The 18,461-nt window shown below is 39.7% G+C and overlaps 1 protein-coding gene across 8 annotated transcripts in view; it reads left to right on the top strand.

The window, feature by feature from the left end:
- Positions 1–18,461, top strand: part of PALM2AKAP2 (PALM2 and AKAP2 fusion) — a 266,196-nt gene that overhangs the window by 210,110 nt on the left and 37,625 nt on the right. The window contains exon 1 of one of the 8 annotated variants that reach the window (XM_074533562.1): positions 3,943–5,233. The exons of the other annotated variants lie outside the window; for them this stretch is intronic. Coding sequence (XP_074389663.1) covers positions 5,174–5,233 — 60 coding nt within the window. The 5' untranslated portion in view covers positions 3,943–5,173. Of the gene's footprint in view, positions 1–3,942; positions 5,234–18,461 lie in introns of those variants that run through there. 8 annotated transcript variants of the gene reach the window in all.

The raw sequence follows: 18,461 nt of genomic DNA, 5'->3' as shown, positions 1-18,461 counted from the left end.
GTTTGACAGCATGCTAGGAAGATGCTATATATCTTCACCAAGCCAAGTAGTTTCTGTTCAATGGGAAAGCCTCACTGATCATGCCTCAATGCCATCACTAGCTGTTTGCAGTGTACAGATTGATGTATTCAAGGGAAGATTTGCAATCAGCGACTGTTAAGATCTTACCCTTCATGATCTCCTCATGAGATGCATTCCTTCTGAAAAATGCAGTCAAGAATCACGTTCATGTATAGCTGCTGAGCATTTGGACAAAATATCTTTTTCTTACACCCTTTCTTACTGCTTTTCCTTTCAAACAGAAGGTAGAAAATGGTGCTCCTCAAGTTCCTTCTATTTATCTGAATTAATCTTTCTAGACCGAGTTAGTCCAGCCCATAGTCACCTACATGTTTTCACTTTAAAATACTCTAAAAAAAGACTTTTTCTTGTGATGAAACAAGTTTTTCTAAGTACTGAGAAAATTATTTAGTACTGGGCTAACCTTGCATGTGCTCTTATTGAAATATTCCTTTTGTTACTACTCCTTGGAGCACCTAGCACTAGCTGATGGTCTAATCACTACACCTTCTTCTTTTCCCAGAGATGGCACTTTTATGTAAGGAAGATGGACATTGAGTAATAGTAGCAGTGTTGTAGCCACAGAGGTTTACCAGAAAACAACGGAGATTGGGTTATGTAGGAAGAAACAATTTATTTTATTAGACTGACTGGAAAAAAAGAAAGAAAAAAACCCAGTGTTTTGGGCTCAGCATCCAATCACTAGCACACCTGCATAATAATTTGACTTTCTTCCACAAAGCAACCAGATGTTTTCTACCTTTGCGTTCTCCGGGCTTCACATACAGGGTCTGGACGAAAATTTGCTGCTTCTTTTCAAACTTCTCCATTTGTTTATGAAAATTTGCTTAGCCTTTGAGATACATGATTGGAAAAGACAGGCTTCTCATGTTGCTGATACTGCATGTTTTTGGTTTACTATCTGACATCTTGCATATATAATCTGATGATAAAGATCATTTTGAATCTGCTCTTTTCTGTCACATGTAAAGTGGGGATTATGAAATGTTTGCAACAGAAGCAGTAAGATGAGCAAAATGATAAATTTAATTCAGGAGACTCTGAGACTGGCTGGTTTAAAATTTCTGTCTTACTCCTTTCCAGCTGGGAGGCAGGAATGAAAAATGAGAAGTTTATACCTGTAGGAGAATTCTTACTCTAGGAACAGAAGAACAGCAGTATAGTAGTACTGCATACTAGGAATACCTGTCACTCTTTCCTGAGGAGCTCAGGCTGAATTCTTGGGCTCTCTCTTGTTGAATTCTGCAGTTCGTGTTTTTTCAATAAAGAGCTCGTGACAGTCAGTAATTACGATGGATATTCGGCAAGATTAGACTGCTGAGTACTTTCGCCCAAATTTCAGATCATCAAACCCTATATTTTGCAACTGTCAAACCCTGTGATTGTTTAAAGTCTTTGAGTGCTCATGGCCAAGAGAGAGCCTCTGACTCCTATGTGGCAGTGTCCTTTTTAGCCAGGCTATGTTCTGTAGGACAGGTACTAATTCTTCCCTTCCTTTTGTAAGGGAATAGCAGAGCACAGTGGTGCCTTATTTCTCACACTACTTCTGTGTTTGTACATGCATGTTGATAGTGTGGACAGAAACAAAGGCATTTCAGGAAATTTCAAGTTCCCATGTGTGAAGTGTCAGGTATGCTGAGCAGAGGAAGGGAAGCGGAGGTCTTCCTCACTCTTCTGGCACTGTAGCTGCAATATGCTCCAGTGCATGAGCCACTGCATTTCAGTGGGGCACTGAGGGAACAGGAAAATACAATGAAGCATTTTAATGGGCAGTAAAATGGAAAAAGAAAAGTGAAAATCTTGGATGCCTTTTCTTCTTGGGTTCTTTGGATACCAAAAGAAGAAGACGCCATATAGATACTTACCTCATTCACTGATGTTATGTGAGAGATTAGTCCTAAAGTCTTCAAAGAAGGAGACAAATTAGCAGGTGTCCTCAGAAGCGCACTCTTTGCATACAACTCATAATATGCTATAGACACCTTTCTCATAAAAGACACTGAGATTAAATTATTTTTTCCAAGAAGTCAGAGCCTGGGATTGAATTTGATCTCATAAATTCCAATCTAATAGTTTAGAGACGTGCATTTTTCACAGCAGGAGGTTTTATCTCTTTGATGCAGTGTCTCATCTTCCTTACTCATGGACAACTGGAAGGCAAACAACTTTTCTGGCTTCATCAGCTTGAATAAATTCTTAACCTTATCCTAAGGCTTTGTATTTATTGGGAAATAAAAGAAGGGGGGGTAGAAGGGCAGCACTAGTAAATCCTGTGCTGTCAGAGTCTCACAGGAAGTTGAATGACCCTTGCTTGAGAAACAAAAACCACAGAATGTGGGCGTGATACTTATTGCTACGTGCTTTGCATTCTCCTCCAAGGACCGATTGCATTTTGCATTGCTGCTGCAAATCCTGCCTACCTTTTCCAAGAAGATTTCAACACTAACTCTTCTGACAGCCAGTCACTGGAGAGAAGCACTGTGTTAGTATTTTGACTTCCGAGCCCTGGAAAGCTCTCCCCTGATGTTAATGATTTTTTGGTGAAAGGGAAGAATGATAGGCTTTCAGGCACAGTGGGCATTCATTGGCATGTGCTCTCTGTCAATAGACCCGGCTTGGATGGCGCAGTCATATCTCTGTGACTTCCCTTTCAGTGTGTTTGTTCACTGTTTCTCCCTAAAGACAAGTCAGCTGTTGCATTGATTTTCTGATCTTTGTATGTGAATGTTTGTATTATCATCAGCGGCTCTGTGATCTCATTTAAAATTGGCTGTGGGCTGAGGCGTCCTGGTTTCTTTTCTAATTAAAAAGAAAGAGGGAAAAGCCTAGGATGAAAGGGGCGAAGATGGCTTACTTTTGCAGGAAATAAGCAAATTATATTTGCATGGGTGTAAGGTCATAAAAGTTCAGATTATGCATTTCTAATTGTTCACTTGCATGAATTCTTTCTTCTTAATGCAGGAGATGTAAAAGCAGCCTCAGTGTGTTGTTCACAGTTAATTAACTGTTCTAAATATGGCTGATATATCACAATATTTTCAGCTAGCTTGTTTCTGAGCTGTTCAGGAGCATTCAGTTCTTCCACTACAAAAATCAAAGATCAGAGGTCTTCTTTTTAGGAAGCATGTTTAATATTCTGTATTAAGACAAAACATTTTGTCATGAGTATTTTCCTGAGGATCTCCTGGGTTTCAGGTATTTTTGCAGACTCGGTTCACTGTCAAATCTACTTGATTGTATCTTGGTACTTAGGTTGATCTGTTCTGTATGTATATCTAACTTTAGAGTTGAAATACTGTGATATTCAGAGTTAAATACTGTGGAACTTAGAGTTAAATACTGTGGTGTAGACTTCATCATATATAGGTAATGAGCAAGGCACACAGCCTTTGACAAGAAAAACAAAAAAAACAAAAGGAAGTTATTATGAAAGTACAAGATGAGGATGCATGCAGACAAGCTCATTTCTTTGCCACATCATTTGTTTGCAAATCTGGCCATGGGAGGGATCAAAGGATGTGTAGAATGACCATTTCTCACCAAAATGCACAGCCCTGCCTTTGGCCATATTGAAGTAAGTTACTGTTGCTTTAGTAGAAAGGCAGCACTTCCTCTAGCTTGTGTTTTAACCTAAATTCTCCTGTAATCCGTGTTAGTCCAGACCTCAGGTGTTTTGATTGTTTGCCAAGTACGTGGTGAAATCAGTGCTTTAGTAGTGTCTAGGTGTTTTTCATGGCTGTCTGTCCCTCCGCTGTCAAGACAAAATATTTATGAGGAGGTACATTTTCTCAGAGAATTTTCTTAACAAAACAGTTATGTGTGAGAATGCCTCTGCTGGTTTTTGTGCTTCAGTTGGACTCTCAGAACTCTGTTATAGCTGTTTTCTGTTTATGAGCTGAGGGGGGAGCAATGCTGTGCACAGCCTCAGTTCTCTGGCAGGAGTAGCTATAGGGACAATTCTTGTACAGTTCTTCCTGCATCCCTGTAATCTATTTGGGTGTCACTGCTGCAGTACAAGTACTGGAGATAAAATATTGAGGTTCACTGAGTCAGATTTGAGTCAATATAAATCCAAAATTGCTTCTTCCTCTGTCAAAGCTAAAGAAACCAGGACAACTTTAGTTGCTTTATTTGTTTGCATGGACTTCCATCTGTGATGGTTTGTGCTTACAAACAACTGCCTTAAAAGCAAATGTGGCACTGGTGTATAGAAAGCATCCCACTGTAGCACTGACAAGTGCCTTTTTGGTTCATCACTGAAATAACATAAAAGTAGAAAATAACTGAGCTTTGCTCTTTTGCCAGGTTAATGTCTTTGAGAATAAACGTTGTTCTCTAACAGAAAAAAATTATAATCCATTAAGAAGAATGTAACCATAAGCAAAGCTGCAGCATATCTTATTTCCAGTGTTGCAAAGACCTCACAATGGGGTATTTTGGAGGAAATCTTTCAGTCTCATTTAGGGTGGTAATTTTTTTAAATGTGGTGATTGTAACATGAGAGTGATCATAGCAGCTTCTGTGTGAATTTATTATTTATTACTGTGCCAACTGCAAAGTAGATGTCAGGATGCCAGAGACAGGGACAGGAGGGAATCCCTGCTGGCAAGAGGAAGAGGGAATTCCCTTCAGTCACACTAAAAGGTAATAGCAAAAATAAAGAAGGCAAAGCTACAGATTATCCCTGATAGCTGTTTCTGGACTTGTGAAGTAGAGTCCCATGAAAGTAGATTCTGCAATGGAAATAAAACAAACTCAAGATTTGCAGGAGAAGGAGTGACCCTGCCATGACATGCTGTCCACCGTCAAGAGGAGGAGTGGGAGGTTCAAAGGTTATCATCCTATTTATGCTAATTGAGTTTGAGCTAAGCTCTTCCCAAGGAAAAAAGCCTCTTATTGAATTAGTTATTCAGTTCCTCAGGGTGCAAGTGGAATGGCTGTAACACTGTCTTAGATTCTGCTGGAGTGGCCCTTGAAGAGTACAGCTGAAAGATTTGTCTTCATTTAAGCATCCCTCAGATGCAGAGCAACACGAAGACCTGAGAGACTTGTGTGCCTTTTGCTATTTATCTGTCTTCAAAAGGGGCCAAACATGTTCAGGTACACAGCACCCTGGCAGGTCCTCTGCTTGTCCATGGAGCAGGGTTTGAGGGTAAGAATGATTTATTTTCATAATGCTAAACAACCGTAATTTGTCATTGTATGAATGTGCTGTGAAGGGGAGGCAGTGTTAGAGCTACACAGAGAATTAAGGATCTGTAGGAATGTGTCTTGTTCATTCTGTCACCGCGTGTTTCCAAATTGCTGTAACTTGAGGGAGCAAGTCAGAAGCTTTATGAAAACCTGAACTTGTATTCATACATCAAACATACATCACTGTTTACCTCTGTTTAGGAAAATATTGTTAATAATTTTAATTTCCATCCTTAAGCTTTTGAAAGATTTATAGAGATGGATTAATTAATTAAACCTCATAGGAGTCTTAGGAGACACATGTTAAGGTAGGATTGCAGTCTGGACAAATTAAGTATTTTATTCAAGGTCATATAGCAAGTCGGGAGCAGACAGGAGAATAGAACTTCTGATTCTAAGTCACTCTAGTTGGTTAATAGTTGTTAGTTGTCTTCTAAATTGTTTTGTTTTCAAAAAAACCTTTAGTGTTGAGGATTCATGAAATTACCATGAAGCGTAGCAGTAGAACAACTGTGGTCAAGATTGACATCTGAAAAGTGTAACCTTAAATTAATTTGGCTGTCATTATTTGTACACCTATTCTCACAGTACATAACAGTATTCTTTTCCATGAAACCAGTCTACTAGTCTCTGATGGCATTTAATATGAAAGAGTTAGTTTGCAATTCAAAAATACCTATTGCATTTCCTGGCTCTTCTGATTTTATCACAACTCTTGAAATACTTGGTATGGGTCTTCTTTCCAAAAGTTCCAAATGCAAAATAACTTTTAAACTTTGGCAAAGGGTTTATAGGTTCAAAAGTTGCAACAAAATACTGGAAATTATGGTTTCTAAATAATGTCTTCTGATCTGTGTTTTTCTGTCTCCCTGCTTGAAGGAGGCAAATCAAAATTAAAATGTTGTTTGCACCATTTTATTCTTACATCTAGCAAGTTTGTATCTCACTAGCTTTTACAATCTTTGAAGATTGATTTTTTTGTATCAGTCTCTCTAGAAAGTGCATACTTAAAAACAGAATGAGCAAGACCTATGTATACCTATATAAGGACAATTTGCATTTGTTGCTAAGTCCATTTTGACTATTCCCTTTCTAATCCTTTTATCTTAAAGGATCCAACTGTACAGATTGTATAGACCACTTATCAGTCATTACGTAATCTTCTTTGGGAGGAGGTGGGATTTTGTGCTGTAAAAAGGATAGCCCAGGGCTTCCAAAGGGTTGGTATTTCTGCAGATTTTGCCCCCTGCAGCAGGTTCTTAGCTAGCTCTGGGGTCTCTTTCAGCAGAGACTTTAGTTTCACAACTACTCTTTACTATATCATAAAAGCTTACTTCTGGATAGTTATGAATCTGCAATGTATGGCTTTCACAATTAGCAGTTATCTAACTGCGATTTCTGCAGCAATTTCTCCCTTCCTTTTCCCCCTGGTGTCTTGAGCACCACTGAAAAAAATACTCAAAAAGTCCATGAAATGCTTTTTTTGTCCTGTTTTTATTTTAACATAGCTCCACAGTCATATGTTACAGCATATCTGAGACACGCAATATATTACCAGAAGCTATAGATGAAAAGAAAATTTGGCCATGTGTCCAGTGGATCCCTGAAGGCATGGCATTCTTCATTGAATTTTATGCTGTACAGAGCTGTTCAAGTACTAGAGCAATGGTAATAAATTTTGGATGTTTGTATCCAAATGCATTAAGGTGTCAGAAAGCAGAATGCCAGCTGCCAGCATTGGCTGCAGTTCAACCTCTGGGCTTCAGCTCAGAGTATTGCCTAAGCCAAAAATTACATAGGCTGCCTGGGGAACATTCATATCAAATGAAATCAAGTGCGCACTTGCTGTCAAAAAAAGGTTAAAAGATTAAATGCATTTACTGTCATTGCAGTGCAATATTGTGGTTGTGATACCAGCTCAGATAGGAATATGCGTATTTCTGTTCTAATTTAAATTCCTCAGGAGGATGGCCACTTCATTGTAATGATGAAGTGATACTCTCAGTGATACTCTGAGGTTTCTTTCCATAATTGTTTACTCAAAATCAGCCAGAAATGACTTCTCCCAAAAAAAGTGATATTGCGTCCCTATATGGATGAAGTAATGCCTGCTATGACTGTGCCAGGCTATGAAATCATAGCCTACTGTCTGCATACCAGCCATTCATTACACATATGCGTGGATCAGGAACAAACTGGGAAGTGTTATGTGGAGCTGTGCTCAGAAAGTCTGAATTCCACAGGATTTTCTCTGGGTAATGCTGGAATGGTTTAAAACTTCAAGTGTGGCAACAGTGTGGAAGATGTCCATAGCCCCCCATACATAAATCTGCCCTCTATGTTTTTAAAATAAACGGTGCAGTTTAATATAAATGTTTGGATTTGTTACTTATTTGCATTTCTCTATTGCAGTGAGTTAATTTAGTCAAGCCAGTGATAAGTTTCACATTACCTTTTGCCTAAGCAGGCACTGTTGTGCATTAATATTTATTAAATCATATTAATTAGACAGCTGATGAAAGCATACTGTTGACCTTGTTGGAGGAAGGCTGCAGTATTTCTTCTCTCTTAGGCCCAGCCAAAGTCACCATTTAGCATTTCATACTTGGAAGACTGTCCAGCTCACTTTTGCATGCGATCAGTATTCAGGCTTACAGCCTCCTTCTGCTGAAGTCCACAGCAAAACTCTCCTTGATTTAGACTAGTGCAGGATTGGATGTAGCAAGATGATGTGGCAGTAGTTTGAAGGTACTATTTGTAGTGATCCCAAAAATGGAAAAGTTTTGCCAAAACATTATTACTGGGGCCTTGGGAGTTAGCACAGGTACGGTTACTGAAGAGGCAGGGCTGCCTCTCGTCTCCTGGTACATAGCAAAACTTGTCCTGAGGCTCATTAGGGGCGCATCTAGGCAGTGAAGCAGTAGTGGTAATTTGTTTTAATGAATGCTGCTCATTTAAAAAGCTGTAATTTGTGCAAAGCCCTGAGGAAGTAAGGAGGAACTGTGTGAACATAAATTCCCTAAAGCCGAGTCATAGTCTTTACAAGGTGTGTGACTAAAGGACATCATAAGCCTTACAAGAAACAAATAAAGGCTGTAAATCATCAAGAGTTCTTCAGTCGCTCCGTTGAGTTTGGCATTCTGATTTTTACTGATCTGCTGAGACTGTATGCTTGCATTGAATTGTTTTGAATTAGATCAGAAGAAAACCCAGAAAGATCTTAACAGTAAAGGTAGATGTCATTCTTTAATATTGTTGAGGTGCTTTACGCTTGGCTGGGTGGTGCTTTTCTTTTACACATAAACCTGTTAGTCCTAGCATCTCTAGATTTTCTTATTTGTCACGTGATGACAAATAAGATTTGGAAGAAATGCTTATCATTATTACATGCAAATAATTTGTCTCTAGCTGGTGGTTCCAGATTTGAGCTACCACATATAAACGATGGCACTGAAAGCCAATACACTTTCATACTTAACCAAAAGTGTTCTTAGTATGTCTCTGGTGATTCAGATGAGTCAACACATAGCTGCTTCTTTTCAGACTGAAGAGCTGATATAATTTCCTGACATTTTTCAAGCAGGAGAAGTTTGAGCATGGTATCTAACACAACTCCTCGGCCCTTTTAAGAACCTGTGTTCCCAGGCAGATAAATAGCACTGCACAGTGAAAAGCAATCCTCTTGCCTTACAACTGAAGTGGTGTTTTCAGACTGGTAATTCGTCTTGATAGCAAGTAAATACAAAAGCATCCTGCAAGGAGCTGAGTTGCACTTAACATAATGCAGCAGCAGATGACTGCAGTTGCATAGACTTGGGTCACATACTGCCTGTCCTGCTCTGATCTTAACAGATCCTAGCCAAGAACCTCAGTGCCCTGTAAGGTAAGCAGAAGAATGAGCCACAAATGCCCACCATAGCTGGATAGTAGTTGGTTGCACAAAAATGGTTCTATTCTCTACATACCGTCACTTCTTTTGTTTTGAGTGTTTGAAAATGAGGATTTTGCTGAAAATCAGAGTTCATGTGACGGAAGGATCATAGATGAATTTTTAAAGTGTTGTTATCTAATAATCTAGAAGAATTTTAAAAGAATTTTCAGAAGTAAAGATATTCTAGCTTTTTCTGATATCAGAGAAAAGCTTGGAAAAAAGTCAGACTCACTGCTAAGAAGTCAAAAACATAAGGAAAATAAAAAGGGCTGTATAGCCACATTTTTGTGCTGGCAACTCTTGGCTTGCTGGGACTTTAATAATGACATATGAGCAAATGGGATTATTTTACTGCTGTATGATTAGGGAGCTTTAGTTCCATCAAGTGCCAGCAATACCAGTTTGTGCACATTGTTATAGTAAGCTGGGTCATTTCATCTCTCTTGTTGCTAGTCACACTGCTGCACGGTACACTTAAAGCACTTCCAGGTTGTTGTTTCTATTCCTATGCGATGCCCTTCTGCCTTTTGAAAGTGTTCCCAGTTCGCTTCAATTTCTTTTTGCCGCCTTAGTTTTGAGTCTTTTAATGCTGACCCAGTGGAACACAAGTCTGCGCTCGCTGCCCTTTGTTTTTCACACAACCAAGAGACTGGAGATTGCTGAAGAAAGGAATGAGATAAAAGGGGAAAAGAGTGACGATACCACCAGGTTGCCTGACCTGTAAGCAGAAGCTGTCCAGCAGAAGTGTCTTAATCTGTTTTGAGCTGTCCACCATGTTCATTGTCCTCATTCAGTGAGAAAGACCTTCAGGGCCCCTTCTCAAGTTACATTTGAGTTGCCATGTACCTGCATTGCCATTTTCTGGCAGTAAATTAAAAATTCTGATTATATGTTCATAAATTTATTCTGGGTCATTTTGGTACAAATTCTAAATAATTAAAACTTTTCTTCAGTTCCCATTAGAATACCTTTGTGCATTTTTTGCTGGGAAAGTATACATGGGTATAAATACAAAAACATGGAGCTTTTGCTGAAGTCAGTTTTCAGTTTTTGAATTGTAATTCCTGGAAAAATAATGTGTCCAAACCATGGCAATCATTAGGGAAAAAAGTTATTGAGCAAAGTCACAGTAAAATATGTCATTAATCATAATCCACCCACATCTAGGCAACATATCACCAGACACTTCACTGGAGGAAGGAACAGTACTGTTGATATTCATGACTCACTGTATTAATGGGTTATAAGGTTTAAAGCATCAGCTGTGATCCCATTATGACTGGCATTGTGACATAGACTAGTGGATTTCACCAAATTGATTTTTGTTTGGATTACAGCTTATCTTTTAGAAAAACATCCAGTTTTGATTCCAGTTTTGATGTCCTATAAGGCAGCTTTAATCCCAGCCCTTAATAAATTGTTCCATTCATTAATTATAATCATTGCTAAGATAGTTCTGTTAGAAAACAGACATTATTTTACCCATGGTGTCCCTGAACACTCCCCAGTACAATCAGAAATGTCTTGTGCTCCTTCCTCCTCTGAGGGATAGGCTTTGTCTGAGGATTTCAGAGCGACTGGGAGGTTTTTTGTTTGTTTTTTGCCCTGCATAACCTGTGAGGTTGGAAGAAGTTCTGGCTTATGGCTTTAATTACAGTCTGTCTGACTATCTAAAAAACCTTGCCACTCTCTTCCTTCAAGTCTTACCCTTGTGATGCCAGCACACACCTCTGGCTGAGAAGAGTAATGTTAATGGCATGTGCATGATATCCACTTTTCATTCATACTGCTTTCATCTTCTTGTCACCTGACATTGCAGCCTGCCGTCATGTGTCCCCTTCTTTGCTAAGCTCTCATTGGAGGTTCTGACCAGGTCATTATTGCTGTTTTAAAACTAGTATATAACCTAGTACATTGAACTGTGCTGAGAGCTTCTGAGCATTAAGCAGCTTTCCTGATGAAATGGTCAAGGTGAAGTGCCTTGGTTAAGAGCTCTTTTCACAGTTTCAGCATAGTTAAAGGTTGTGCTTGTATTACGATTTCCACAACAGAACTGGAATCGGACACATGCAGACTCGGGGTTGGATAAGGAGCATTGGCAGCTACTTGCAGCAGTTCCAACATGAAGCCAGGGATCCCTGTGGACTGCAGCCGGTGTTATTAGGGTACTTTTCCCAAACCCTGCAATGAGGTGTATGTGTGCAAAGCAGAGTAGTGATGGGGGATGCAACACAGAGGTGTGAGTCTGGGTGAGCTCTGCTTTGAAGACATGCCCTTAATTATGCTGCAGGTTTGGGCAGTGCTTCTGTAATAGCTGGTTATCAAATCATCTCAGAAAGCTATGATCTTTCTTTATCCCTTTTGAGACACTAATTGGTAAGAAGAGATGTCGGTGCTAAGGCACTGATAAGCACATTAACCATGTTGTTACTTAGGTGCTGAGATGTTCACAATTCCTTAATTGACGCCATTTATTTCCTTTGGGTAATTTCTGTTTAGCTGACTTGCTCAGCAATGCTCTGTCCGCCAGTGTTTCCTGAAATTATCAGCTGACATAATGCAAATACTGCTTTATGTGTATTTGTACAAGTCAGAAAGCGTAGCAAAGTGTGATGGCTTCCACTGAGCAGAATACCAGCAGGCTGTGAAGGGCATTTCTGGGTAGACAAACAAGAGCTTTTCCATGCCCTCATAGAACAATACAGAGGTCCCGCTCGGGTTCTGACTGGGTCAAATTGAATTATCCTTTGGCAAGCTGAATATTTTCCCTTGTAGTCAACAATGTGAATAATGATGGTCCTTAGTTAGGAGATGTGTCTGCCCTTGGAGTGTGGCATGAGTGTTTTGGCTTTAGCAATCACCAAACTCTTGAAGTAGTCTTGATAACTTTCCTATATAGTTTGTGATGAAAATTATGTCGCACTTTAATCCTTTCTTTTCAGAATCTGAGATTCTTATGCACTGGACATTAAGTTAGTGTTTGAATTGGCCTTCTAGTGTATATTTTATTCTTCCTCTTAGTAGGACACTGACAACCCCAAATTTGCCATTTGTTGAATACTTGCAATTTAGCGTACAGATCTGAGTGTATACATCTCGGTAACATCTAGATCTGCCTGTCCCAGACACAGGCGTCAGGAGCCAGTTCTGGGACTTTCACTTAAAGCATCAGGATTCCAGCATTTTTCTTTTAAAGGCCTGATCTGTGGTGTTTGTGGTTCCTAAAAACAAATGAGCTCTGCTTTCAGTACGTCTGGAGCTGGTCCAGGTCTCTGCTGTTATCCACGTGCAAACTGCTGCTCACCATTCCAGAAGAGAGACTGATTCCCACATTCATCCCACTTGCAAATAGCAAAACAATTTGATTTTTGTTCAAGTGGCTTTTTTTGCAGCGACTGACTTTTTAATGGTACACTTGTATCCTTGTATTTACAGAATTTTCAAAGTTCATGGTGACTCTGAAGTGGTGCTGTGTTCATGAGTTTAATTTTATTTACCTTTTAATACTGCTAAGAGGATTTTTTTTTCACCTTTGATGTAAGAAATGTTAAATGCTATCTGATGAAAATACATTTGTTATTTATAGGTAAATCCAATTATTTAGTTAATGGATCTTAAAAATAGCTATAAGCAGCGGTGATTCATATATTTGTGAACAACTATTTGTTATTTCCCTCCTGAAAAACATCCATTGTGATTGATTTGTGACTATTCAGCTTTGTGAAAGGCTGACCTGTTAGCATAGCTTTATCTTGCATGTCACAGAGAACAGACAAATCAGTGCTTATTGAGCCACCCTGTAATTGCATTAGTCTGTAAACTTCTGGTGGCCTGGTTTCCTCTCTTATTAAATGGAATGAGAAGGGTTGGAGACATGCTTGGATACTTGCACTAGTAGATTAGACATTTCCTTTTTTGGAGGTCGGCTTTAATGGCTCCGGGTTTTTTCCTTAAAAACGAGACATGGTTTTGGTTTGGTGTTATTTTTTGTTCTGCCAGAAAACTGTAATGGATTATGCAAAAATGTTCATTTGTTCTAAGCTAAGATTACTTATAGGTCAGAGTTCTCACATGATGAGTACTTCCAGCTTTAGGTCCTTATAAGGAATACAAATTCAGTTTTGAGACTAGCTGTTGTATTTCTTTTTCTAGTTGCAATAACTGATTTAGGTCCCTGTCTCATCTTGAATGTGTCAGTTTTGATAAACAATATTCACCTCACAAAACTCTCCTGTCACTTTGTGAGTTACAAAGTACATAAAAAGAAACATAAAATACATTTTTAGCTTCCTCAAAAAAGTTATTTTTGAACACCGAGTTCTTGTTAACCTGTCAGTCAGAACGGGAAACCACCAAACAAACATGTCAGTCGGGGCAGGGAGGGGATAGGGGGCAGGCAGGGATTGCTGCAATGTTTTTGCTGTGTGAAAATCAGCTTGGAATTTTTCCCAGCATCCTGAGTTTTTAAGCTCTCCTGTATTAAAACCAGAGAAGCCAGTTGGGGTCAATAAAGTTAGACAGGTGCTTCAGCATTTTTTTAGGAGCCTACAGCCAGGGGAAGGAGTTTTTAGTGGGAAGCCACAGGCACGCGTGGCTGGTTCGGCTGAGAGCTGCTGCTGCTCCAGTCGCTTCCCCCGGCCCTTTGGCTGCTCCCAAGAAACTAAACAGCCAAGGTTTGCCCCAAATCTGCTGTGTGACCCCAGAATCCTCTTCAGACCAGAGCTAGGCAAACACCAGACAGCTTGTACTCCAAACCTTAGGCATTCAGTCTATAAGTAATTACAGTTCCAGTCCTTTCACAGTATGTATTAATAATGCAAGATAAATCTTGATGTTAACTGTTTCCAGCAGCTAAAGCCATGATTACTGCCCAGTCGTTCAAAGAAGCAACAGTTAGAAATAAAAATGAAGCTGATACCATGGTCTAATGCTGTTATCATGGAAAGGCAGATGGTGTTCTTGGGGTACTCCATAGTTACCCTGTTGCCCTTTTCTAAGGGTTTCTGTTCAGCTGTGGCAAGAAGAAAGATCCACACAAAACCCCAGAAGAGGACTGATTGCAGTGTGATTGTTCAGTTTGGTGGACAAAGGACAGCTGTCATCAGAAATTTCTCACAAGCCCCTCACTGTTTTTTACTGACAAGCCATCCTTGCCCTCCTGTGGTTGTGTGAAGAAGGGTTGTCTGTGGGGGAGGACAAATGGACAAATTTGTCAGAATTTCATGCTAGAGTAACAGTCTTAGAATGGGAGTGGTTGCATGGTTTCCCCTGTTGGTGGCTACCTCCCAGCTGGTAATGCTCCACACGTAATTCACAGAGTGGTAATCCAACTCTTCCTCCCAGAGTCTGAAGCTGCTCTGCCTTTCCTCTTGAGCCATGTTAGAGTTTTGTGTGACATTTTGGGCCAGTTTATGCCATATATTGCAGGAAAGGATGGCTACACTGGAGGGAGAGGTGGTCTTGTCACAGGACCATTCACCAGCAGGTCCCAGGTAAAATCTCAGAGCCTTTACAGCCTTTACAGCATCTTGGGTACAGTGTCATACTACGGCATTAATGCCCTGGCATCTAATTCACAAGTCTTGCAGTGAGTCAAATATTTGACATGCTGCTTAATGCGTGTTGTTTTTTCAAGTATTTTCCCAGTTTAGGTTGTCCCAGTTTGATGACTGCCTTAACGGCTGAATGTCTATGGTTTTGTAAAATGGACTAAAAGGGCAATATGCTACAGAAAATATTTTTTAAAATATTGATTGAGAATACTCTGTGAAATTAAGGTTATTTCCTGGAACATTGTGAAAAACCTAGGTGCTTACAGTGTGGTTAGAGGTATTTGTATGGTGGGATTAGAAATATGCAAGGTGGTGTTCTGCCTATCATCCCTGTGAAAGAATGACAGAATGTCTTTATGGATTTCTTCTTGCCTGCACTTTCCAGATTGCATACTTTAATATACGAAATTGCAGTACCATCCCATGTTTCTCCAGCTGCCTCTGTGCAATTTTTCATACAGGAGTATAGGTTGGGAAGACACTTTGAGCTGGGCAGCCTTTCCTTGGCTTAGAATTTGCCATGAGATAGCATGTGCATAGATTTATGTGAATAAAGCTCAGCATAAAGTCATTCTCTGGCCTCACAGAGTTACCACAGTGGGAACTGCTTCCTGTCTGTCTCCCTCTAGACATATGGAGATGATAGATAGATAGATAGATAGATAGATAGATAGATAGATAGATAGATAGATAGATAGATAGATAAGTATGCCAGAAAGAGGAAAGGATGAACAAGCTCATTCTACATGCAGGTTTGATTACTGCAATTCCCAAGTGTATGCTGCAGCAGAGAGCCTCTCACTGCTCCTACAGACAGCTGTCAACAGGGGACACAGGCTAGAACAACATTTGCAATTGCTTTCCAAAACCCTGCATTCTTGTCATTGTTAGAGCCCTAATTTGCTGAGCTGTTGACTTGAGCCCAGGAAATCATTATGGATTGGTTTTATTGTTGCTATTATTGTAATAGGAGGAGGGAATTAAAAACAAATGCCTCAATGCTGATGTTTGACTAGAGTGAGAGACTGATCTGTAAACGCCTGGAAAAAGCCAGGCAGGAGGTCTGCTGGGCAGTTGATAAGCTGTGTTTCAGCATTATGTTCCAAGGGGATCCACACACACAACTTCAGTGGAAGTGAGCTGGGGCAGAAGCAGGGGGAATGGGCTCAAACCACAGGATATTGCTATTACAAGATGCTACGTGGAAGGAATGTTGCTTGATGCATTTAGCACAACCCTTTTCATCAAGATGCAAGTAGGTGATGGATAGAAGAACAGGGACAGCTGTTCCTGAAGAGAAAGCTTGAAGAAAACCAATGATCAATAAAAGGAAGAGAAAGCATTCTGGAAAAAAAACCTCAGAAAAGAGACATTTCAAACACACAAGTTAACGTAGGTAATCATAATTCCAAGTTCTCCAGTCTCCAAGAGGCAGCAGCTGCTCTTTGTCTCTCAGCAGTGATGGAGCAAAGAAGGCCTCTGGTAGATGTCCCCCATCTGTGGGACTCTAGGCTGGCCAAGAGGAAGCTCCACTTGAGTGACCGAAATGCGCAGTCAGTGGCATGAGGGAGGCCTCATGTCGCTGGCTGTTGTCTCAGGGTCTGCCACACAGCTGGCAAGTGGTGAACCTCTTCATTAATGTGAGTTGAAGCTGTAGCTTACAGCAGTGCGCCAGTGCTCATGCCCCACGCTGATGGGCAGAGCGCTTGGAGGGTGGGCTCCAGCAGCCAGGGAGCCACTGGCTGTCTTCTCATCTCCTGCTTCAGGCAGTGCAGACTGCCACAACTGCATTTTCTTCGTCTGCCAAACACAGGTAATCAGCATTAGCAATATATGGAGAGCTTCATAGTGAGCATTGTGTGTACACAAGGTGCGTTCACACTACATTTAGGGGCTGCTGCAATGCCCTTTTGTCTTGGCAAAAGAAAAAGATGTAGGCAAGTCTTAGTATGAAGGAAAATCAACAGAAAAGAAAAGAAAAGAAAAGAAAAGAAAAGAAAAGAAAAGAAAAGAAAAGAAAAGAAAAGAAAAGAAAAGAAAAGAAAAGAAAAGAAAAGAAAAGAAAAGAAAAGAAAAGAAAAGAAAAGAAAAGAAAAGAAAAGAAAAGAGTCAAACAGCTGCCCCAGATAATTCTGAGATTAGTAAATTATCAACCAGTAGCACCATATTTGTATAGTAAGATTTGAGGTCTGTCAATACTTGACAATTTGCACTGTCTGTGTATGGTGCCTAATTCATATGTTGAAGTTCTAAGGACAAGAAACTGACAAATATGGCAACGCTGCCCAGTAGGCTGTCAGCAGCAGTCCTGAAGGCTCTCTGTTTCACACAAGAATACAGATTTACAGCTCTTCACCATCAGTTCTTAAATGAGGAGAAATAAATTTTCAGGAGGATAATTTTTAAAAAATTAAAATAATTTAATTAAGAAATCTTTTAATATTCTTATCAATAAAAAGAGGCTCTTCCACATACTCTATTAATTAATCGTTTATTGCACAAGTAAAAGATCTATAGCCCTCTCTTTAACAAGGTTTTGAGATTATATATCTGTTATTCAGATTGATATTTCATATAAAGTGCCCATGAGTTTCACAGTCTCAGACAGACTTCAGGATTAGGTATGTGCAAACCTGTATGCACATGTTTTGACTTTCAGAGTGCCTTACCTTTTCTTCCATTATTGTGAACTTGAGCATCTGTGTTGTCCTAGGACAAGTTGTGCTTCTTGGGTATGTCCTGTATTTGTGAGAGCTTTCTGCCTTGCTGTGGTAAATCTCCTTCAGCATTCTTCTTCATTTCCCCTGCCAAAATGTGAAAGACAGTTCAGATGTTTCCAACCCGGCATTTTTTAAAATAAGAAAATATTACTGCATCAGGAAGAATATGCTTATAGTGGGACATGGTGTTTGTTTCAGGGCATTTACTGTCAGCAAGCTCATTCCTGTTCTCTCCTATTTAGCTTAAATGTCGTATCTCAAAAAGCAGTGAAATTTCATGGGGATCCTAAATTTCAGGGGAATTCCTGTGGTTGTATTGTATTTCACTTGCTGAGAGAGAAATCAATTATTATTAATTCATCAATTATTTTCTTGAAGACTGAGCTAGCTTTTAATACTGAATTTATGTAGGATATTATGTTGCAATTGTATCTACACTTCTTTGCTCATTGCCATCAATTCAGTGAAGTTTAGTTTTATAGCAGGGAGCAGTAGAGGGAATTTATAATGACTTGGAAGATAAGACAGTGCCTTGACACCAGCTTATCAGTAACCCACTACTAGAAAAATTTAAATAATTGCCTCTAAAGGCTAGAAAATCACTGTAATCAGGGAATGCATTCTTGTGTTTGTCTTGTAGTTAAAGATGCCTTAACATTTCCTGAAATGTTGTTGCTCATTTAATTAAGCATCACACTTCTTATCTTCGTTTGTGTGAAGTCCTGCTGGATGACATAATTCTGTGTTGGCAACAGATATATGTCTAAGACTTAAACTGTGACCAGTAGACATCTTCCTTGTATTTGCCTTTCCCACATCCTTCTGGAATCATAGGAAGGCAAGAATATGGATTTCTTGAAGGTTTTTATTAAATGAGCTTAAGCTGTGTTTTTAGACCAGAAATAGCCTGCCTGCACCTCCTAAGCTGTGTTCAGCAGTTCTTCAAGGAAAACGCAGAGCTCTGGTGAAGTTTGGCCTCAGAAG

The sequence above is a fragment of the Zonotrichia albicollis genome, chromosome Z (genome assembly GCF_047830755.1).
Source record: "Zonotrichia albicollis isolate bZonAlb1 chromosome Z, bZonAlb1.hap1, whole genome shotgun sequence".
Taxonomy (NCBI): Eukaryota; Metazoa; Chordata; class Aves; order Passeriformes; family Passerellidae; genus Zonotrichia; species Zonotrichia albicollis.
This window is presented reverse-complemented; position numbering and strand designations above follow the sequence as displayed.